Source organism: Ictalurus punctatus, chromosome 11, assembly GCF_001660625.3.
Source record: "Ictalurus punctatus breed USDA103 chromosome 11, Coco_2.0, whole genome shotgun sequence".
In the NCBI taxonomy this organism is placed as follows: Eukaryota; Metazoa; Chordata; class Actinopteri; order Siluriformes; family Ictaluridae; genus Ictalurus; species Ictalurus punctatus.
In genome coordinates this window covers 25,249,715-25,273,154 of record NC_030426.2, presented here as the reverse complement: position 1 = coordinate 25,273,154, position 23,440 = coordinate 25,249,715, and the positions used below count along the sequence as shown (strand labels likewise).

The 23,440-nt window shown below is 42.1% G+C and overlaps 1 protein-coding gene across 2 annotated transcripts; it reads right to left on the bottom strand.

The window, feature by feature from the left end:
* Positions 1–6,991: 6,991 nt before the first annotated feature.
* On the bottom strand, positions 6,992–19,093 carry LOC128634037 (fatty-acid amide hydrolase 1). 2 transcript variants are annotated; one of them, XM_053683843.1, is made up of 15 exons: positions 18,862–19,093; positions 15,733–15,846; positions 15,239–15,379; positions 13,973–14,106; positions 13,552–13,758; positions 13,089–13,129; positions 12,861–12,985; positions 12,650–12,775; positions 12,055–12,152; positions 11,165–11,264; positions 10,767–10,810; positions 10,122–10,161; positions 9,039–9,147; positions 8,431–8,576; positions 6,992–7,348 (listed from the first exon to the last, which is right to left on the bottom strand). In XM_053683843.1, exons 1-15 carry the CDS (start codon positions 19,036–19,038, stop codon positions 7,211–7,213), a joined length of 1,740 nt encoding a protein of 579 aa, XP_053539818.1. In that variant the 5' UTR covers positions 19,039–19,093; the 3' UTR covers positions 6,992–7,210. The 2 variants fall into 2 exon arrangements, with proteins under 2 accessions (XP_053539818.1, XP_053539819.1); XM_053683844.1 differs by lacking the exon at positions 18,862–19,093 and adding an exon at positions 16,182–16,280.
* Between the last annotated feature and the right edge of the window lie 4,347 nt (positions 19,094–23,440).

The following is a 23,440-nucleotide window of genomic DNA, read 5'->3' as shown; positions in this document are numbered from 1 at the left end:
CTACATGAGCTTCAAATGAAAGACTGGAGTCAATAATCACACCAAGGTCTTTTACGGCTACACATGATGAAACTGAAAGGACATCCAGAGTTACTATGTAATCACTTCTAGGTGCATGGGGTCCCAGTAGAAGTACCTCTGTCTTGTCAGAAATAAGTAAAAGGAAGTTAATAAGCATCCACCGTCTAATCTCTTTCACACATTCCTTAACTTTATTAAGCTGGGGTCTGTCATCTGGCTTTGCTGAAACATACATCTGTGTGTCATCAGCATAACAGTGGAAGCTAATACCATGTTTACGAATAATTTTATCCCAAGGTAGCATCTTTTGTTCAAAAAAATCACAAAAATACTCTGCTCTCATGGATATGCAAACAATTGCAAACACAACAAAAAAAAAAAATCTTGGTGCATCATGGCACAAACAAAGGAGATTTCTGAGGACCTCGGGAAAAAAAAAAGAGTTGTTGATGCTCATCAGGCTGAAAAAGGTTACAAAACCATCTCTAAAGAGTTTGGACTCTCAATCTACAGTCAGATTGTTTACAAATGGAGGAAATCCAGGACTGTTGTTCCCCTCTCCAGGAGTGGAGACCAACAAAGATCACTCCAAGAGCAAGATGTGTAATAGTCTGCAAGGTCACAATGCGACCCAGGGTAACTTCTAAGGAACTAAACTCTCTTTCTCTCACATTGGCTAATGTTAATGTTCATGAGTCCACCATCAGAACAATGAACAACAATGAACTCTCCAAAAAAACCCACTGCTGTCCATCTTCAGTTTGCTAAAGATCATGTAGACAAGCCAGAAGGCCACTGGAAAAATGTTTTGCGGATGGATGAGACCAGAATGGAAATGTTGGTTTATGAGAAGCGTTATGTTTGGAGAAAGAAAACTCTAAAGGAAAACATCAGGACATCCGCCTGTGATCTGAATCTCAAGAGAAAGTTGGTCATGCGGCAAGACAAGGAGCCTAATCACACAAGTCGGTCTACATAAGAATAAAGTTAATGTTTTGGAATGGCCAAGTCAAAGTCCTGACCTTAATCCAATAGAAATGTTGTGGAAGAACCTGAAGCAAGCAGTTCATGTGAGGAAACCCCCCAACATCCCTCACAGATATGTAATATTGGATCATTTTCCTCAATAAACAAATGACCAAGTATAATATATTTGTCTCATTTGTTAAATTGGGTTCTCCTTACCTACTTTTAGGAATTATGTGAAAATCAGATAATGACTTAGGCCATATTTATGCAGGTCATATATGTGTGTGTGTGTGTGTGTGTGTGTGTGTGTGTGTGTGTGTGTGTGTGTCGGGGGGATGACTAAGGGAATTTGGCCTATGTGTTACCTCATACAGTGAGGGAAAAAAGTATTTGATCCCCTGCTGATTTTGTACGTTTGCCCACTGACAAAGAAATGATCAGTCTATAATTTTAATGGTAGATTTATTTGAACAGTGAGAGACAGAATAACAAGAAAATCCAGAAAAACGTATGTCAAAAATGTTATAAATTGATTTGCATTTTAATGAGGGAAATAAGTATTTGACTCAACACCTGGCTCCCAGGTGTCTTTTATACAGGTAACGAGCTGAGATTAGGAGCACACTCTTAAAGGGAGTGCTCCTAATCTCAGTTTGTTACCTGTACAAAAGACACCTGTCCACAGAAGCAATCAATCAATCAGATTCCAAACTCTCCACCATGGCCAAGAACAAAGAGCTCTCCAAGGATGTCAGGGACAAGATTGTAGACCTACACAAGTATGGAATGGGCTAAAGGACCATTGCCAAGCATCTTGGTGAGAAGGTGACAACAGTTGGTGCGATTATTCGCAAATGGAAGAAACACAAAAAAACTGTCAATCTCCCTCGGCCTGGGGCTCCATGCAAGATCTCACCTCGTGGAGTTGCAATGATCATGAGAACAGTGAGGAATCAGCCCAGAACTACATGGGAGGATCTTGTCAATGATCTCAAGGCAGCTGGGACCATAGTCATTTACATTTACAGTTATTCACTTAGCAGACGCTTTTATCCAAAGCGACTTACAAATGAGAAAGATACAAGCAAAGCGATACATCAAGCAGAGAACAATACAAGAAGTGCTACCATACAAGATCTATTAATTGAATTCCAGAAGAAGCAAAGTGCAGAGTAGAGGTGTAAGTGCATTTTTAAAAAAAATTTTTTTTATTATTATGAGTTGGTTAGGTGTTCATGGAAGAGGTGGGTCTTTAGCTGTTTTTTGAAGATGGTGAGAGATTCTGCGGTCCGGATTGAGATTGGAAGTGCATTCCACCATTGAGGAACAGTTAGAGTGAAGGTTCTGGAAAGGGACCTTGCACCACGCTGAGTTGGAACTGCTAAACGTTGGTCGCTAATCGATCTCAGATTGCGAGAGGGAACGTAGGCCTTCAGGAGAGAGTTGAGGTAGGAGGGTGCTGTTCCTGAAAAGGTCTTGTAGGTGAGCATCAAGGCCTTGAACTTGATGCGGGCAGCTACAGGAAACCAGTGGAGGGAGATGAAGAGGGGTGTGACATGGGTTCTCTTGGACTGGTTGAAGACGAGGCGTGCTGCAGCATTCTGAATCATCTCAAGGGGTTTGATGGAGCTGGCTGGGAGGCCTGAAAGCAGTGAGTTGCAGTAGTCCAGTTTAGAGATAACAAGAGCCTGAACTAGTATCTGTGTAGCCTGTTTGGTGATGTAGGGTCGGATTTTCTTGATGTTGTAAAGGATGAACCTACAGGACCTTGCAGTTGCTGAGATATGGTCTGTAAAGGTCAAGCAGTCATCAAGAATCACCCCAAGGTTCCTGGCCGTACTGGTTGGCATGAGTGTGAGTGAGCCGAGCTGTACAGTGAGGTTGTGGTTGATTGAGGGACAGGCCGGGATCACGAGAAGCTCAGATTTTGCTAGGTTAAGCTTAAGATGGTTTTCCTTCATCCAGACCGAGATGTCCGAAAGGCAAGCAGAGATGCGTGCAGAGACGGATGGATCATCAGGCTGGAAGGACAAATGGAGCTGGGTGTCATCAGCATAGCAATGATATGAGAAGCCATGAGACTCAATCACCTGCCCTAGAGATGTAGTGTAGATAGAAAAGAGGAGTGGACCCAGAACTGACCCCTGTGGAACGCCAGTTGTGAGTTGCTGAGTTTCAGAAATACCTCACCTCAATGATACCTTGAAGGATCCGTCAGAGAGATGGGATTCCACCCAGCGCAGAACCATTCCAGTGATGCCCAGGCTGGAGAGAGTTGACAGAAGGATCTGATGGTTCACAGTGTCGAAAGCAGCAGAGAGGTCAAGTAGGATGAGGACAGATGATCTAGAGGTTGCTCTTGCTAGTCGTAAGGCTTCAGTGACGGAAAGCAGAGCAGTCTCCGTGGAGTGGTTGCTCTTGAAGCCAGACTCCTTGGTGTCCAGGAGGTTGTTCTGTGTGGGAAAATTTGAGAGTTGATTAAAAATGGCTCTTTCAAGAGTTTTCAAAAGAAAAGGGAGTAGGGAAACAGGTCTGTAGTTGTCAACTATAGCAGGGTTGAGTGATGGTTTTTTAAGCAGTGGGGTAACCCGGGCTTGCTTAAACGAGGTAGGGTATGTGCCAGTAGAGAGCGATGTGTTAAAGATGCGTGTGAGTGCAGGTAATAGTGTGGGAGAGATGGACTGAAGAAGGTGAGAAGGGATAGGGTCAAGAGGACAGGTTGTGGGATGGCTAGAGAGGAGGAGTTTAGAGACATCAGTCTCTGAGAGGGGAAAGAAGGAAGTCAGTTGGGAGTTACATGGAGGAGTCAGTCTATGCATGTCTGGGGCTGAGAACAGGTTCCTGATTGATGTAACCTTGTTGGTAAAGAAAGTGGCAAAGTCATCTGCAGTGAGAGAAGTAGGGGAAGGGGGAGGAGGGGGACAGAGTAGAGAGGAAAAGGTTTTGAAAAGAATGCGGGTGTTGGGAGAACTAAGAATCTTCTCTTGGTAGAATGTGGCTTTAGCAATGGAGATGCTATTGGAAAAAGAAGAGAGAAGTGTCTGGTAATTGGTTAGGTCAATTGGGTTGTTTGATTTGCACCATTTCCTTTCAGATGCTCTTAGTTTGGCCTGGTTGTTACGCAGAGCTTCTGAGAGCCAAGGACTAGAGGGTGATGTACAAGCAGGTCTGGAGGTTAGGGGACATATGCTGTCAAGAGAAGATGTTAGAGTGGAACATAGCATGTCGGTTGCGGTGTTTAAGTCAAGTGAAGAAAGGTGGCTTTCGGAGGGAAGTAAGGTTGTGACAACGGAGGAGAAATGTGAGGGGGAAAGGGAGCGAAGATTGCGACGAAAAGAGATAGAGGGAGGAGACATTTATGGTGGTGAGGGGAGAGAAATAGAGAACTGGATAAAGAAATGGTCAGAGGTGTGGAGAGGAGTAATGAGAAGATTATGTGTGGTGCAATTACGTGTGAGGATGAGGTCAAGCTGTTTACCGGCTTTGTGGGTTGCTGGTGTGGTGAACTGATTGAGGTCGAATGTGGGAAGGAGAGCAAGAAAGTCAGCTGCATGTGGCTTGTCTACATGAATGTTGAAATCACCAAGGACCAGAAGAGGAGTTCCATCATCTGGGATGGTGGACAGTAGCGTGTCAAATTCATCTATGAACTTCCCCAGTTGACCTGGAGGACGGTAAACAACAAGAAATTGCATTTTGGCAGGGTCAGTGACTGTAACAGCATGAAATTCAAAGGACGTGTATGAGCAAGAGGGAGAAAGACAGGTAAATTTCCATGTTTTGGAGAGAAGCAAACCTGTACCACCCCCTCGTCTGTTGGGGCGTGAGGTATGGGAGAAGTTGAATTTGGAGGCCAGGGCAGCGGGTGTGGCAGTGTTCTCAGCATGGATCCAGGTCTCAGTCAGAGCCAGCACGCTGAGATTGGAGTGGATTGCAAATGCAGAAATGAAATCTGCCTTGTTGACAGCAGATTGGCAGTTCCAATGTCTGACTGAGAATGAGATGGAACCTGCAGAGGCCGCATTCAGAGAGCGTAGGTTGTCCAAGTTGCGTACGTTTCTGGGAGAATGCCACGGTCTGCGCCTGTGGCAAATAACAGGGATGAACGGATGACACGTTAGTGTGTGGAAACAGGTAAAAGTAAGAGGAATAAAGGGAGAAAAAGTATACTTAGCAGCATGTGTGGTGTCTTGTCGGTGTCCTTGCTCGGTGGACTCGCACAGGTAGATTCGCAGGTCTTTACACGAGCTCGGTCTTCACACGACAAGGGCTGACGCTTCCGCCTCAGCGTTTCTTAATTAATAAATACTGATGTGTTTCTGAGCATGCCTCTTTAATTAGCAAAACAAAAAGAGTAGTCGTGTGAATGAGCGACTCCCGACCGAAACCGAAACTGAATACCGGAATTTGCTTTAATCTAGCAACAAGTCTATAGCTCGTAGCAACAAGGGAGCACAGTTACAGCTTCTATCTGACAATCGGTGCTAAAACTAGTTTCAACTAAAAAATCCAGAAAGAAACACTTACCAGTTACTGTTCGCCTGGGTCAATAATCGCTTCATATAGTCACCAAGAAAACAATTGGTAACACACTACGCCGTGAAGGACTGAAATCCTGCAGCGCCCGCAAGGTCCGCTGCTCAAGAAAGCACATATACATGCCCGTCTGAAGTTTGCCAGTGAACATTTGAATGATTCAGAGGACAACTGGGTGAAAGTGTTGTGGTCAGATGAGACCAAAATGGAGCTCTGTGGCATCAACTCAACTCGCCGTGTTTGGAGGAGGAGGAATGCTGCCTATGACCCCAAGAACACCATCCCCACCGTCAAACATGGAGGTGGAAACATTATGCTTTGGGGGTGTTTTTCTGCTAAGGGGACAGGACAACTTCACCGCATCAAAGGGACGATGGACGGGGTCATGTACCGTCAAATCTTGGGTGAGAACCTCCTTCCCTCAGCCAGGGCATTGAAAATGGGTCGTGGATGGGTATTCCAGCATGACAATGACCCAAAACACATGGCCAAGGCAACAAAGGAGTGGCTCGAGAAGAAGCACATTAAGGTCCTGGAGCGGCCTAGCCAGTCTCCAGACCTTAATCCCATAGAAAATCTGTGGAGGGAGCTGAAGGTTTGAGTTGCCTTAATGACTTGGAGAAGCTCTGCAAAGAGGAGTGGGACAAAATCCCTCCTGAGATGTGTGCAAACCTGGTGGCCAACTACAAGAAACGTCTGACCTCTGTGATTGCCAACAAGGGTTTTGCCACCAAGTACTAAGTCTTGTTTTGCAGAGGGGTCAAATACTTATTTCCCTCATTAAAATGCAAATCAATTTATAACATTTTTGACATGCGTTTTTCTGGATTTTTTTCGTTGTTGTTATTCTGTCTCTCACTGTTCAAATAAATCTACCATTAAAATTATAGAATGATAATTTCTTTGTCAGTGAGCAAACGTACAAAATCAGTAGGGGATCAAATACTTTTTTCCCTCACTGTATTTATACCCCTGTGAAACAGGACATCATGCTTGAACGGTTTCCTGTTCCTAGTCACCCAGGTGTACTAAAAAATGTAAAATATCAATAGGAACATACTCTCATATGAATTCATAGGGGTGCCAATAATTGTTGCGCACCTACAGTGCCCTCCACTAATATTGGCACCCTTGGTAAATATGAGCAAAGGAGGCTGTGAAAAATTGTCTTCATTGTTGATCCGTTTCATCTATTGTTAAATTTTTTTTTATGGTGTTGTGTTTGCAATTGTTTTTTAAATATAGGTGTGCAACAACTATTGGCACCCCTATGAATGAGTTCTTCAACACCAACCCTAACTACGTCTTCCTGGAGCCCACTTTGTGCACAGGGGCATTGTCACGCTGGAACGGGTTTAAAAGTGTGTCGTTTTAATCTCTAGTAAAATGTCTACATTATAAACAAGGATATATAATGAGAGATTATTGTGCGAGACTGAAAATAAACAGACCCAGTTCCCTTACAACCTTTTGAATTGAAATTATTTATTAAACCTCACTTGAACATCAAAGGATTGGTTTCAAATCATATAACTGGGATACATATATAAATGTAAACTTTTCGTTGGTAAATATAAACATTATATCCGTACCATATATTTCCATTATTTGTTAGCCGTTTATAATAGAAGAGGTTTCTGTTCAAGGATAATGCAATATATATATATATGGAATGGGTGTGCATTTAGTGCTGTGTGTTGGAGCATTTGTTCTCGGCACAGAGCTTTTCCACTTCTCTCATTAGGCGTAAACACATCTCCTCCTGCCAGGGCAGAGCCACACACTGCACTGCTATCGGCAGACCCACACCGCCTCGTACAGCCTGGAACACACAAACACACACACACACGTAGTTATACATTTACAGCAAGCAGTAGACCCCCTTAACCGATCTTATCCACACTGCATTGGCTCCTAATCAAATTTCACATGGATTATAAATATACTACTATTGACCTATAAATGCCTCTAAATGTTTCATGTGTTTTGTTATGCTGCTAATTTCTCAGGTTTTAGTGCGTGTGTATATATATATATATATATATATATATATATATATATATATATATATGAATGACTGGGTATTTTTGTTTATTTATTTATGACTGGGTCAGCTGTTATTACTTGTGAGTGGTTTTAACCGGACATTTGGTACTTGATTTTGTTCCAGGTCATGTACATGTGTTGGAATAACAATAAAAATCCTCGAATCCTTGAATAAAGCACTGAATGTTCTCGTGCCACTGTACCTGAGAGAACTGTTGGTCTTTTATGCTCGGCCACGCGTACCTCGATCAAAAGGTGCGGGCTATTTGTTAGCACCTTGAATAGTGAAAGCGATAGCAGTGTTAAAATTGGAGACCGGCGACTTCCAGTGTTTAAGTCTATCCTGAAAACATATTGCTTTAGTCACGCCTTTGTGAATCGTTTTCTCATAGGTAAAGGAGCAGATCTATAGGGATCACAGGCATAGAGTGTTTTGGTGAACTGAGGACCCCTCCCACCCCACCCCACTCTCACACGTCCAGTCATGTTTGTTGGAGGTGGAGTGGCTACACACGTAACAATTAGCATGGTGGGTTTTTTTTTTTCTTGACACAGACTTGTACTCGTTTTTAAATGCTGTTTGAAACCATAGAAATGCTGCCACCTTGTGGGCAAGATTCAGCATTTAACTGCCTGTAAATTGAAAGGTGGACTTCAGCATTAAAACTACAGCATGCAAAATGTAACAAAAAAATAAAAGATCATTAAAAGAAAATAAAAATAAAATACAGCACCGTTATATGGGATCTTATGAGAATATGGCTGGACAATTCTCAGTGAATTGAGTTACAGGCCAACGAGTTCCAAGGCCCAAGTTGTAACCTCTACCAGGTAAAATAAACCGTGTGTCATGTTCACCTCGACAAAGGTCTTGTCCCAGCCGTCTCCAAAGTATCCTCTGTAGTGTTTCAGCTGATCTTCGTCCTCGGCCGTGACCTCAGTGACAGGAACGACTCCAGCAGGGAAGTTGAGCACGTTGTACAACGCAGTGTAACTCAGAGCAGCTGCACCACCAGCACACACACACATACAAAATCAGGAATAGTGTCGCAGCGGATCAAATCCATTCGATCATTAAATATCTGGCCTGATGATTATACAACAAAAAACTATTTACTGTTCTCTAAAAGGTCAAATTACAGTTCAGTGTTTAGGTTTGCACATAGTGGCCTAATATTCTAATCAGTACAACTTGCTGATGGTCTAACGCCGCCTGACACTCCTAGTCCGATTAGCCCCGCCCAATCTCGCCTGAAATTCTGTCGAGGTGAACGTAGACAGTGGAAGGATATTACACTGAGACCCAACGTTAACTGAATTTGCATTTTCAGCATTTATGTAAGGTATTAAAACATGACCGGGTGTGCTGTTATAGGAAAATAATCAACAACAATATCATCTGTACGATGAAGCAGAGTTACAGGTTCTACCCTGAGCGCCAAACAAGGAAGAAATCTATACGTTACAGCTTTGTTTTCCGGTGTAGTTGAAGTTGTAGGCCGGGCCCAGCATGGGGCAGAGCAGAACGTCCAGCTCCAGCTTCCTCCACTCAGCTATCGTCTCATGGATATATACCTACAAACATGAACAACATGCCTATAATGTTTCCTGCATCATTAATAAAAACCCTCTGGGTCATGCAGTTATAGGAAAATAATCAATCAATCAATCAATTGATTGATTGGGAAACTTGCGCTTCTTGCTTTCTGCCATTCTGACTTTTCTGAGCAATTTGTGTAAAGACGAGGTATTTGATGTTTTATCTAATCAACTGCATAGTTTTTTTTTGTTTTTTTAAAGGTAATCGTTTATTTTGAAATTGATGCATGCAACACGTTCCAAAAACATTGGGACAGGGGTAATTTAGGACTAATAGCGATGTGACGAGTTGAAACAGGTGAGGTAATCGTCTAACCATAGTATATAAGGAGCCTCGAAAAAGCGCCTAGTCCTTCAGAGCACGGACGGGTCGAGGCTCGGCGATCGGCCAATTGATGCGCCAGTGAATAATCCAACACTTTAATCCAACATTCCCCAAAGACATATTGGTAAGATTTGGGGTATTTCACCTTCTACAGCACACAATATAATCGGGAATACTTTGGTAAACCTTTGTCAATCGACACCATTCGCCGCTGTATCTACAGATGCAAGTTAAGGCTTTACTCTGCAAAGCAGAAGCCGCACATCAGCACTGCCCAGAAGCTCCACCCACTTCTCTGGGCTCGGTCTCATCTGAGATGGACAGTAGCACAGTGGAATCATATTTTGTGGTCCGCCGAGTCGACATTTCAAATAGTTTTTGGACAAAACAGCCGTCGTGTTAAGTCCGTGTTACCACAAATCTGCGACCAGGTTAGTACAGACTAAAATCCAGGTTTAGGTATAGCACTGGGGCAAGCTGAGTGAGTTTTTAGAGTCCAGGCTAACGACTTGGCTTTAGTTAAGTGGAAGTTCCGTAGTGTTGATCGACCGATCTAAATAGGGTGAGCTTTATATATGAGTATATATAAGTATATGTTTCACAACGATTAAATTCACACCCGTACCTGGACCTCATTGTGCTGCTTCCACAGTTCTTCTACACCACTGCAAAGTAAAAGAAGATGAACCGCTTATGCAAATCATCCATTTTCCCAAAAGGTCTTTAAAGCAGAAAACAGAAGTAACTACCAGACTAAGCGTACATCGTTCCAATCAGATCACTTACAGTCCAATTACTCCAAAGGGATAAACAACAAACAAAAGAAAACGCTGTAGATAAGAGCGTTCGTCATGTTTACTATTCAGGCATAATTGAAGGATTTAGGAAACACAGCTTTTCAGCGTTTGCCACACACACACACACACACACACACACACACCTATACGACTCAGCGGTCCTAAGCATGACACCGCACTTTCATTTCTGATCTCGAGACCCATCCTATATTGCTATATTTTTCAGTTAAAAAACTAATAAGCTTTAAAATGATGAACTGAAGAACTTAAAGAGAAAAAAAATTAAAAATACACCTTGCGAATACAATAAAGTATCGATCGAATAAAATTCACCGTACAAAATCTCTTTAAATGTACACTTTAAATGAAATGAGATAGAATTAGTTCTTCATCCAGTCCATTATTTCTTTGCTGGTGTCGCTCCAGTACCGATACCGGGTGTCATTTTATAAGAGATGTACTTTCAGTCTTACCCGACACCACAGATAGCGTGTATAGACGCAGCCATGCGTGGAGACTAAGACGAAAGAGACACAAAAATATATATATTAATAATCAAGCTTTCAAGACAACCGCAAATTAGTTAATGCTAAAATTTAAAAATGCTGCAGCTCATGTCCTTACTAGGAAACTCTCATGTTCTCCAGTTTACAATAAAAACGAAGCGACACTAACTTTTGAAAATGAAAAACTTTTTTTTTTCCCTCTAGAGATTAGCTAGACAAATTAGCTGCTAATAAAGCAACAATAACACATTCAAATGAGAATATAGTCATATAAAATCAACATAAAAATCAATCTCTCAACACCTTCGCTATATATTACTGCCTATCTGTGCTGTACATGAAATAAACAAGTCGAATAATCTCACGATGGGTCTGAGGAGCAGCGACACCAGCCTCTTCCCAAACAGAGGAAACGCACAGTACAAGACCTGATGCTTCAGAGATGGATCGACCGGGCCTTTCTTACTGAAAAAGGACACACACACACACAGGGTCAGGAGGGTTTATTTAGAAATGTTGAAAAATAACATTCAAAAATATATATGTCATCAGTAACGTAATCCAAGTATCGCAATATGAAAGTAATGTAATCTGATTACTTTTGGATTACTTCAAGGCCACATGTGTAAATAAAGTCAAGAGTAACATTGCATCCCAAAAGCTAGGGCGAACATGTTCTGTTATGTTCTGAACATATCAGATGCCACGAGTGTACCTTGTGAAATCATTCACTCATTTGAATGACCGTGTAATACGAAGCAATGCGATAATATGAAGTTAAACACGACCTTATATGGCCATGGGCGTTGTTGCGACTCAGGACAGCTGTTGTTTGCTGTTATTCTGAAGCAACTGTTTGACGCCGTACACGACAACGCTTCGCAGTATGCTAACGGCTGAGAGGCAGGAATTTGGCCAATAGTTGCTGCAAGGATTTTACAAATTGACCAATCGGTGTGCAGGAAGGCGGGAATTACAGAGAGGGGGTAAAGCAATGCAAATATGCGCACACATGACGCCGTGTATTAGACCATAAACACATCATAACGAAACTAAAGCCGAGTCCCAGGAAAAGGAGGACGTGTGGTCACCCTAACAGGTTGCTCACGTGAGCCACAATTACCAGGTTTTTTTTTTTTTTTGGTATCCTGATTACTGTACTCCGTTCCTCCCCGAGCCTGAGCGCACATTACAGGATCGTGTAACAGTGGCTAGAACACGAATAACAGAATGGCAGAGAGAAGATCTGACTCACAAGTGCTGCAGGAGTGTGGCGCCGCCGTCTGCCACATTTCCCCTCAGAACAAACTCGTGGAAGGCGGTGAATGTCCTGAGAGGGTTAAACGGAATCAGCTACAGCGGAGAGAGCGAGAGGAGGATACACAGGAGTTTACACACACATGTACTGTACACACAAATACACACACACACAGACTACATAAATACAGATACTTACATATTTACAATGTACATCTTGGTCTAAAAAGACATTCAAATGATAGTTTTCAGTAGTTTCCTAGTTTCCTGTTTCCATAGTTTCCTCTCTCACTAGTTTCCTGTTTCCATAGTTTCTAGTTTCCTGTTTCCATAGTTTCCTGTCTAACTAGTTTCTAGTTTCATGTCTTCATCATTCCCATCTCTGTAGTTTTCCGTCACTAGTCTCCCAGTCTCCCTAGTCTTAGTGTCTAGTGTTGTTTCCGGTTTTCTTCACGTTTGCCTTGCATGATAGTATCATCTGTAATCAGTCCTGCTATGGATTCTAAAATCACTTGTTTATAAATACCCCAAGTGTCTACATCCCCCCAGCTTCGGGCTCCAATATGATACACGTGAGGCTCGAGCACTGATACCGTGTGTCCTGCTTTTTCCAGGAGCTTTTTGGTCTCTAGTAGAGCTCTGCTCATGCTTGGAGACGGCTGAAAGTACCCGTCGCTCTCGTAGTAACCGATCCTCAGGGGCTCCGAGCTCTCGTACACCTGGTAAAAGAAAAAAATAATGTGATTAAGTATCAAGAAACATGACATTCAATACTGCTGCACTGGAGCGGACTGCGTTCGGTACCTGCTGGTTGAACGGTATGGGAGGAACCGTAGGGTCCAGAGTGAACATGTCTGGGCAGAGTAAAGCTCTCATACACAGAGCCAGACTCTCAACATCACGGGCCATGGGACCAACGGCCGTCAGGGCTGGAAACAAACATTTATTCCAAAGACATTATCATTAATTGGTCACGTTTGCTAGCTACTACTATCCAAATCAATAGGAACTGAGTATCTGGAGCTGTCTTACCTGTCTTCCCACCTTTTACACTCGAAGACAGTCCATGCAAGCTGCATGAAGAGAAAGTCATCGTTATAGTGTTATGAATTACAGTCCTATGAATCATGTTCTCATGAGGCATTTTCAACTGGCCAGTGTAGATGCTAACAAGCTACTGAACTGGCAAAGCAAATATCCATAGTGGCTAGTGAGCTTTAACATTAATAGCTGTGAGTTCTGAGCCCCGAGTTACATTAACATTCATTCATTACATTCAGACGCTTTTATCCAAATGAGGAAATGCGAGCAAAAGTTCAAATGAGTTCAAATGTTCTCACAGCTAGGCCCTTTATATATTTGTTCAATCAAAAAAGGACGATGGTTACCTTCTGAATTAAACGAGGAGAACGTGTCCACCGTAATAATATTATCGTATATTGTGATATTCTGTATATTCTGTATAATTGATCTCACGCATGAAATATAAAAACACCTTATCCGGTTGTTTGTGGGTTTTAAGGCGCAGATGCCACAGAAGGCTGCCGGGATGCGGACGCTTCCTCCAAGGTCGCTTCCCAGACCCAGAATAGATCCTCCTCCAGCGATCAGAGCGCCCTCGCCTCCTGAAGAGCCGCCGCACGTCTTCTCGACATCGCAGGGGTTCACCGTCCTCCCGTATATGGGGTTACTACATTCATAGCTACCATTTTTTTAAACAGCACACAAACACACACACACACAATACTAGTTCAATAAAGCATCAGAATTGGTTCTGTATAGCACAGTGATGGTGGTGAACTCATAATGAATTCATAATGCATAATTATGCATAATTATGCAAAAATAATGCAAAATGTGTTTCGAGTGTTTTGTGTTTTTGAGTGTGTGAGTGTGTTTTGTCGAGCGTTTCTTACTTGAGGAGACCCTGTGGGATGTTGGTTTTGATGAAGGGGATCGCACCCTGCTTCTTCAGTACCGAGACCACCACACTGTCCTTAACGGCAGGATCATCCAACTTAGTCAACACGCCACAGGTAGAGTCGTAGCCCTACACACACACACACACACACACACACACACACACACACACAGAACCATTCACACATATACATCGATCAGCCATAACATTAAAACCACTGACAGGTGACGTGAATAAAATTTTGATTGTCGAGGGGTGGGATATATTTATTAGGCAGCAAGTGAACAGTCTGTTCTCGAAGCAGACATACACTCACCATCCACTTCATTAGTATTATATCACAGCAAACCACTGATTACATTTCCCATCCTGCACTGCGGCCTACAAACATGGCCGCCATGGACGGCAATTCCCAGAAACACGCATTCATTCTAATCACGCACACCTGCGTCCACACAATCACACCACAGTTTAAAAGGACTTTCGAGGCGTTCACTCTTTGCGAAGTATTGAGTGTTATCACCGTACCAAGCGTTTGTACCCTGGTGCTCGTTTTGATTCTTGTTCTTTGATCTTGTTTCTTGTTTCTCGTTCTCGATTCTTGCCTCGCCTCGTTTATTTCACTAGTAATAAAATACTCTGCGCTCGCATCCGTCTCCAAACCGTCCGTGGCAACCGCACTACCAAATAGCGAGCTAAAAATATCTTTAGCCTACACAAGCTTCCCTTTCTTGAAAGGAATGGTGATAATAGGCTTAACAAAAACACTCTCAGCACCTTTAACGGCATACACATCCCTGAAAAAAATCAACTCTCGTTGATGGTCAAGTAAGAACTCGGTGATATCCTGGTTTGGAGGCTCTATTCAGACAGATCAGGGTTTATAAACCATTTGAGGTCCTCATGAACCACACCTTTTTTTTTTTGTCTTTATTGTTTTGTGTATTTCTCTCTGTGCTCCTTAGAGGTTGGTGTTTTCGATTTATTTTGTTGAATGATATCTGGTTCATTCGTAGCTTTGAACTGCATTTGAAGACCCGTGTCTGTGTTTTTTTTTTTTACAGTATCCTCGCTATAATATCGACACGATGAAGAACTTTAAAGCATTAGTTATTGTTTTCCCCACTACAAACAAGAAATATTCCTGATTTAAAGTCCTACTGGTTAACCTTATAGTCACTAGTTCTTCTCCAATACATGGGATTGGATCACAAACCCACAACTATGCTAGTTCCGTAGCGTTCCTTCGGTCGGTCAATACCTCATAATCCAGATTGTCCTTGATGCTGATGGGAATGCCGTACAGTAGGCCGTCTTTGTGCGACTCGATGTCCTCCAGTTGTTTCAGACTCTCCGTGAGGACAGCGGTGCTACAGTTCAGTTTCCTGTTTACCTCCAGAGCCTTTAGAGGACAGGACAAGTTGAGTATAGAGTTCTTACTACACGATTTGTTACCTGACCAAATGTTTAGTGATCAGTTTTCACACAGCTGCCAAACTTCTGCACAATTAAAGCACTAGTTTAATAAGCATTGGGCACGTGTTAATCTGAATGCAGCACTTATGTTAGAAAGGTTCATACATCTCAAATACGGTTCTCATATCTAAAGACAAAGTCCTTTCTTTACTGAGTTAATGGCAGAGATGGCAGAGAAATTGGATATGTAAGTGTATACAGGTGAGATCTGGGGGCACGTGTGGGTGTGCGAACACTGTGTGAAATTGTGAATGAGTGAGATTTGAGAGTGCACTGAACTTTTTCCATGTAGGCGTGGAGAACAGCGTCGGGCTGCAGAGATCCATCTCTGATCCGTTTACTCAGCTCAGCTAGAGGGAGAGTCACGATGGAGCTCAAATCAACACCAGCATTCTGCAGACACACAAGACTGATCAAACCAGATGTTACGCAATCAGAGAGACAGACAGACAAATAGGCTGAAATAGACAGACATGTAGTTTGATGGTCACACAGACAGGAAGGTAGGGAGAGAGACAGACAGACAGACGTGTAGCTCGACAAACAGACAGACAGACATGTAGCGTGATACATACTGTGCAGTGTGAGAAAGACAGCAGCGAATTCACACGTACACACACATATACACACACAAAATGGGAAAATGGTCTAACAGAACACTATATATAACTGTATAGATAGATCGCATCACGACATTCATAAAAAGGTAAAACTGTCATAAATACTACCTCAACCCCACTGAACACCTTTGGGATGAACTGGAATGCCAACTGCACCCCAGACCTCCTCATCATCCCAACATCACTACCTGACCTCACTAACGCTCTTGTAGCTGAATGAACACAAACCCCCACAGCCACGCCCCAAAAACTAGTGGAAAGCCTTCCCGGAAGAGTTTATTAGGAGATTCCCAAAAAGAAGCTTTTTATAGCAGCAAAGGGGCGAATAAATCTGGAATGCAATATTCAACAAACTCATATTAGTGTGATGGTCGGGTGTCCACAAACTTCTGATTAAAATAATTAAAATAATTAAAATAATACATTCGTGCCACTACTGATGTGTGGCTGTACAGATCATACGGTCGTTTTATTTCTTTGTCTCCAGCTTGGAATTAATTCACCGCAACGCCGGAGTGCGTAATGTTCATAGGTGCCCTAGGCGAAATCCGACATGACGCCCGATCTGCATTTACTGCGGAGCTATATACAATAAAATACATAAAGAATAAATGAATATATAATAAATACGATTTTTTATTAGTAGTTATTATCTTTACTATTTTTGCGTACTTATAAAAAATGGTAACATAATAAAGGCCATTTCCATTTTGCGTGTTCTTGACCTAATAGTCTGCACTTCACCTAATATGCCAGCAGGTGGCACTTCAACTTCATTTAATTCAATACAAGAGCCATCCATCCATCCATCCATCCATCTTCTATACCGCTTATCCTTCAGGGTCACAGGGAACCTGGAGTCTATCCCAGGGAGCATCGGGAACAAGGCGGGGTACACCCTGGACAGGGTGCCAGTCCATCGCAGGGCACAATCACATACACACTCACAAACTACGGACACTTTGGACATGCCAATCAGCCTACCATGCATGTCTTTGGACTGGGGGAGGAAACCGGAGTACCCGGAGGAAATCCCCGCAGCACGGGGAGAACATGCAAACTCCGCACACACAGTCCCCGGTGGGACTCGAACCCCGGAGGCATGAGGCGAACGTGCTAACCACTAAGCTAACGTGCGCCCCTGAATGTAAGTCTTTCCATTCAAATGAAGTTAGAAACATGTAGTATGTAACTTTATGTTACAATGTTGTATGTTACATGTGTCATGTTATATGTTACAATGTTATATGTTACAATGTTGTATGTTACATGTGTCATGTTATATGTTATATGTTATATGTTACAATGTTGTATGTAACTTTAGAGATGGTCCCTTAATTGTTTGCGAATATCGAACATCCAAATACAAGCCAATGTTATGCTAATTCGCTATATAGGGACTAGTGAATGAGTGAACGAGTGAGCGGTTCGTTTTCGTGTCCATTATAAGATTGGACTCTCTCTCTCTCTCCCCTTTTTTCGCTCTCACAGATCTCTCTGCCTCAATTGGACGTGCTGACGTTGTGCACGGGCATTGGACAGGTGGGGACAATTATGTTCCTATCATGTTGTCCCATTCCCCTGTCTTGCCGTATATGGTGTGACTGAGTTTATTATTTGTATATATTGCTACCTATTGTAAATTTTTCTTTTCTTGGTAGCACGAAAGCTGTAGGGGTTGGGTGCCATTTATTTTGAGTCAGTCTTTTGTTCTCCGTTTTGATTCAGCTAGGGAGTTAAGTTAGTATTTTATTTTGAAGTACCTTTGTCCGTTGTTAGTTTATTTAAATTGATACTTGGCAAGATAGCGCCTGTTTTGTTTATTATTTTGGCCTTGCCCAGCCCTGAAGAGATTTGCTTTATGAGTGATTCTGTTTGTTTTGGGATTATTTCATTCTTGCGATCATTAAATTGTCAGGGAAATCAAAGAGTTGAACGAAACGTGTGTCAACCTCATTATTATGATTGAGTTATGTTAATAGTTTTTATGTTACCTAGACCGGGGTCGTAACACGCTTACTTACAAAGCTGCTCATCATGTGGCTCCTCTTTATTTCTATCAGAACTTCTTCAACTTTACATTCCCCCACCTTCTTGAAGATCATCTTCTGAGCACTTATTTGTCTGCTCATAAGTCAAAACACTGGTATAAAGTTAGCTTGAAGTTGGATGTTTGATATTTACAGATATTCGGGACCGTCTCTAAAGTTACATACGACATTGGTATACACGTTTCTAACTTCAATAGCATTTAAAGGGAATGACGTACAGTCACAAAACCAACTGTATAGTATTCATGCAGGTGTCAGCTATAACAGACACCTTTTAGATTTTTTTAGACACCTACATGAACACTTTACAGCTGGTTGTGTGACTGTAAGTCGTTCCCTTCAAATGCTATTAAGCTTTAAATTATGGTATATTTTGTGTATGGGCCCATTCGGTAGTGAAATACATATCAAATTTACATATGATTTAATAGTTTATTTTGTTCAATCTCAAAAATCTAAAAGGTGTGCGTTATAGCTGACACCTTCATGAATTTTTTAAAGTTGGTTTTATACATTCCCTTCAAATGCTATTGAAGTTAGAAACATGTATACCAATGTCGTATGTAACTTTAGAGATGGTCCCTTAATTTGTGCTTATCTTGTATTTTATTCATATGTTTTTATGCTGGAAGGTGTCCTTGAGTGCCTTGAAAGGTTCCTGAAAATAAATATTATTATTATTATTACTACATGTGCTGATGAACAGGTGAACCCGGTGTGTGTGTGTGCATGCATACCCGAGTCTTAAAGTAGCTGACAGCTTTCTCTGCCTGTCCCAGCTCTTTCTCTCTCTTCTCTCTGGCTCTCTGCAGTTTCCTCTTCACCGTCTGATGTTCTCTCCATTTCAGCAGGAAAACACTCACACAGGCAACACAGAACAAGGACACTGCTACACCCTTCCACTCAGCATCCATGTCTCAACTCACCTGCCCTCTTACCCTCTATATTAACTACACAGTGTGAACCAATATGATCCACCCTCGAGCTGTTTGTTTTGACTCTGCATGAATCAATGAGTCACATGTAAGGTTGCCAAGTACTGAGAAGTCAGTTCTTTTCAGGTCAAAGCTGAAAACCGACTTGCATAGATGAACTGTTATTGTTTATATACCGAATTATGCAATGTTACAGAAGCCCTACGCAGCAGGGGCTCAAATGTAAAATTTCCGCACTGCTTGCTGACCTGGCTTCTTAGTGTCATAGAAGATACGACCACATCACCCCGATCTTATCCACACTGCATTGGCTCCCAGTGAAATCTCGCACTGATTAAAAAATACTAATATTGACCTATGAACCGCTAAACGGTCTCGCGCCACAGTACCTGAGAGAACTTTTGGTTTTCTTTGAACCACCATGGCTACTTAGATCAAAAAGTGTAGGCAGGGGGAATAACTTTCTCTTACAGAGCCCCACAGTTATGGAACAGCCTTCTAATTAGTGTTCGGGACTCAGACACAGTCTCAGTGTTTAAGTCTAGGCTGAAAACGTATTTGTTTACTCAAGCTTACAATGAGTAGACTTTCTTTTACGCAAAGCATACAGCCTTACCTAACAATCTCTCTCTCTCTTTACCTCCCTCTCCCTCACTCCTTCTGTCGACCCACACATGATTTTACGGAGATGCCAGTGATCCTGATCCTTTCTGCTCTCCGGACCTGCAGGATCCATCCTGATGCCCTACCTCTTGATGGAGCTCTGATCAACTGGAGACTACAGTCTGGAGATCGCTGACAATGGTACCGCTTGAAGTACTATAGAAATGGTTTTGGACCTCAATTCCACATGGACGTTCTCGCTGTGGTTGCTGGGACTACGGTTGCTGCGATGTCCTTAGGACTGCATTTACCACATGCAGTTTTACACTCAGGTCTCCTTTAGTGAACAGTGGACTAGTTCAACAAACAGACTTCATATAAACACCATAATGAACTTTCCTTTACTCTCACACTATCCGTCGTTACCCAGATGAGGACGGGTTCCCTTCTGAGTCCGGTTCCTCTCAAGGTTTCTTCCTCGTATCATCTCAGGGAGTTTTTCCTCACCACCGTCACCACCGTCTCGCCCAATAGGGATAAATCCACACACTTAAAATCTCTATCCTGTTTTTATATATTTCTGTAAAGCTGCTTTGAGACAATGTCCGTTGTTAAAAGAGCTAAATGAATTGTCTCAAAGTTTTAACTTTCTGTTGGGAAACCATCTGTTCCAAGATGTTGATGACTTCCTCTTTGTCAATAGGAACGTCACTCTCTATCCCAAGTAGCAGCAAGTCTTGAAAAGTGCCTTCGTTATTATTATTCTGTATTACCCTGATATAAAGCACAGATTGCCTCTCACTCTGTAACTTTACTGGACTATATGTGTACAGCAAAAAGGCTTGAGCAAGAAGAGCTCACCATGGAGATCATCGAAGAAAGGGAAGAGAAGAAAGACAGAAAAGACTCGAAGAGGAGCTGAAGGATTTGGATCTTGCGGGACTGGAGGAGAAACTGGATCGTGCTCACGCCAAAGCAAAAACTGAAATGATTGGAGTGAGAACGGCTAACATGCTAGCTCTGAGAGATAGTCAGAGGAGAATTGATAAATGGCATAGAAACATTGATGTTCTTGTATGTAAAATGGCTGAGAAATGTAATAAAGATAGAATAAGCGCTTTATGTGATTCTGTGCAGGATAAATGTAAATGAGATGAGCTTGACAGCTTTGCAGAGAAATAGACAGGGAGTGTCTGTGTGTGTGTGTGCATCAGCCTGATATTTGAGAAGCCACAGCAGCATGTGTGTACCTACAAACGGTCAGGCACTTATAATACCTAACCGAGATGGTTAGATACTTGCTTGTTATGCTTAAAATGAAAAGCAAGTGTGATAAGTTATCAGATGTACCTAGGAAATGGTACAAAAAGTGCCTGAGCTGAGGTACAAAAAGTGCCTGAGCTGAGGTACAAAAAGTGCCTTGGTTATAGTATAAACACAAGGTGTATGACTGTTAGAATTTTGACCCCATCTTTGGGTTCATTTCACACGGGCAGTTTCGCTGTGGTTGCTGGGACTACGGTTGCTGCGATGGCTTTGGGACTGCAATGACCACATGCAGTTTTACACTCAGGTCTCCTTTAGTGAACAGTGGACTAGTTCAACAAACAGACTTCATATAAACACCATAATGAACTTTCCTTTACTTTCACACTCTCCGTCGTTACCCAGATGAGGACGGGTTCCCTTCTGAGTCCGGTTCCCCTCAAGGTTTCTTCCTCATATCATCTCAGGGAGTTTTTCCTCACCACCGTCACCACCGTCTCGCCCAATAGGGATAAATTCACACACTTAAAATCTCTATCCTGTGTTTATATGTTTCTGTAAAGCTGCTTTGAGACAACGTCCATCTCTCGTGTTAATTTGACTTCAGGTGCTTTTTACGTAATATAATTGTTTATTAATTAATGCTGAGAGGGGCACTTTTAAATAAATTTAGACCTTCTGCACGTCCCTGCTAAGCGGCCATGCGTTATGAATTTTTGCTTTCTTGTTTTCTCATGATCTTGACATAACAAAGGCTGTTCCCTCAACAAGAATCCAATATGATTCTTACACGTTTGGTTGATCAAGATAATCTTCCCAAATGAACACAATTTTGAAGCCTCAATACAATCGCCAGAAGTAAAAAGCTAAACTTAAGCTATAATCGAACTACTCCAAGGTCACATGACTTCACCGTCACTACCACTGGAAAATACTATCAACTGATACGTCTACAAGTTGGAAAGTCTGAGTTGGAATAGTTCGCAAGAGCGCGACTATAAACACCACGAGGCTGTAGTAGATGAGTTTTCCTGTTCGGCGTGATGACGTTTAATGTCCCCGATAACCTCTATAGTACCGTTTAGCCACTTGTCCGCAACCGCCTTTTTCAAGACTCGTAAAAGCTTAACAAAATCATGAGCGGTGTATTACCGATTGTATTTTATGTCGTAGAATAGAATAAAACATGAAAATATCTTGAGCTTGTGCTAACCACAGGCCTTCTTTCAGACCTTTAACCGAATACACATTCCAAAAAAACCCACTGACTTCAGGACAATGGCTGTCGAATACACAGAAAAATTAAGTCGAGATCATGAGAAAAATACTTTCGTGGACACGCCCCCAGCTGAAAAAATACCCCATAGAAACTCACATAGAATGTGTAATGGTTTTAATGGTTATAATGAGAACTGTATTGATTTTAATGGAAACTGTAATGGTCCCTGTGGGTTTCTACCGGTACTGTAAATTGTTGGCTTCTATTGGTGGTATGTTATGTCTAGCAGATGCCATTAAGGACCAATGATGGTAATGGTAATGGTTTTAATGTTTAGATGATGATTTGTAATGGTAGTTGTAGTGGAAACCATTAACATTTCTGTGATGGTTTCTGAGGAAGCATGAGACAGAATCTGTTGCTCTGCTGAACAACAGACACAATAGCATTGCAAAAGGAATTCAGCTTATTGTAAGCTCGTGAGCTGATTGGGATTCAGAAGAGTCGACTCTTATTGGTGAGCCGAGCCAAATGATTTGATTCGTTGAAACGAGCCAGAGTTCCCATCACTGATCAGCGAAGACCAGCTCAGTCAAGTTATCTGGTAACACTTTACAAAAATAGTACATGAATAATCATGCACTAATACATGAATGAACACCTACTTAAATATGAACTAACGATGGGTTAACATTAACTACGCGATTCTTATGAATCAATGCGTTAATAACGATCACCTTAAGTATATGTTAAGTGCGTTTGTTACACATTTTAACCCAACAAGCTGAGCTGTGGTACTGTGGCGTAAGATCATTCAGACCAATCAGGGAATTTGATTAGGAGCCAACGCAATACGGATAAGATCAGGGTGACATGGGTATATCCTCTGGTTCTAGTAAGGACTCCTGCAGCTGCATTCTGGACTAAGAATATTTCTGAGATAAAAGAAGGCGATCCTAGTAATATTATCTACATGAGCTTCAAATGAAAGACTGGAGTCAATAATCACACCAAGGTCTTTTACGGCTACACATGATGAAACTGAAAGGACGTCCAGAGTTACTATGTAATCACTTCTAGGTGCATGGGGTCCCAGTAGAAGTACCTCTGTCTTGTCAGAAATAAGTAAAAGGAAGTTAATAAGCATCCACCGTCTAATCTCTTTCACACATTCCTTAACTTTATTAAGCTGGGGTCTGTCATCTGGCTTTGCTGAAACATACATCTGTGTGTCATCAGCATAACAGTGGAAGCTAATACCATGTTTACAAATAATTTTATCCCAAGGTAGCA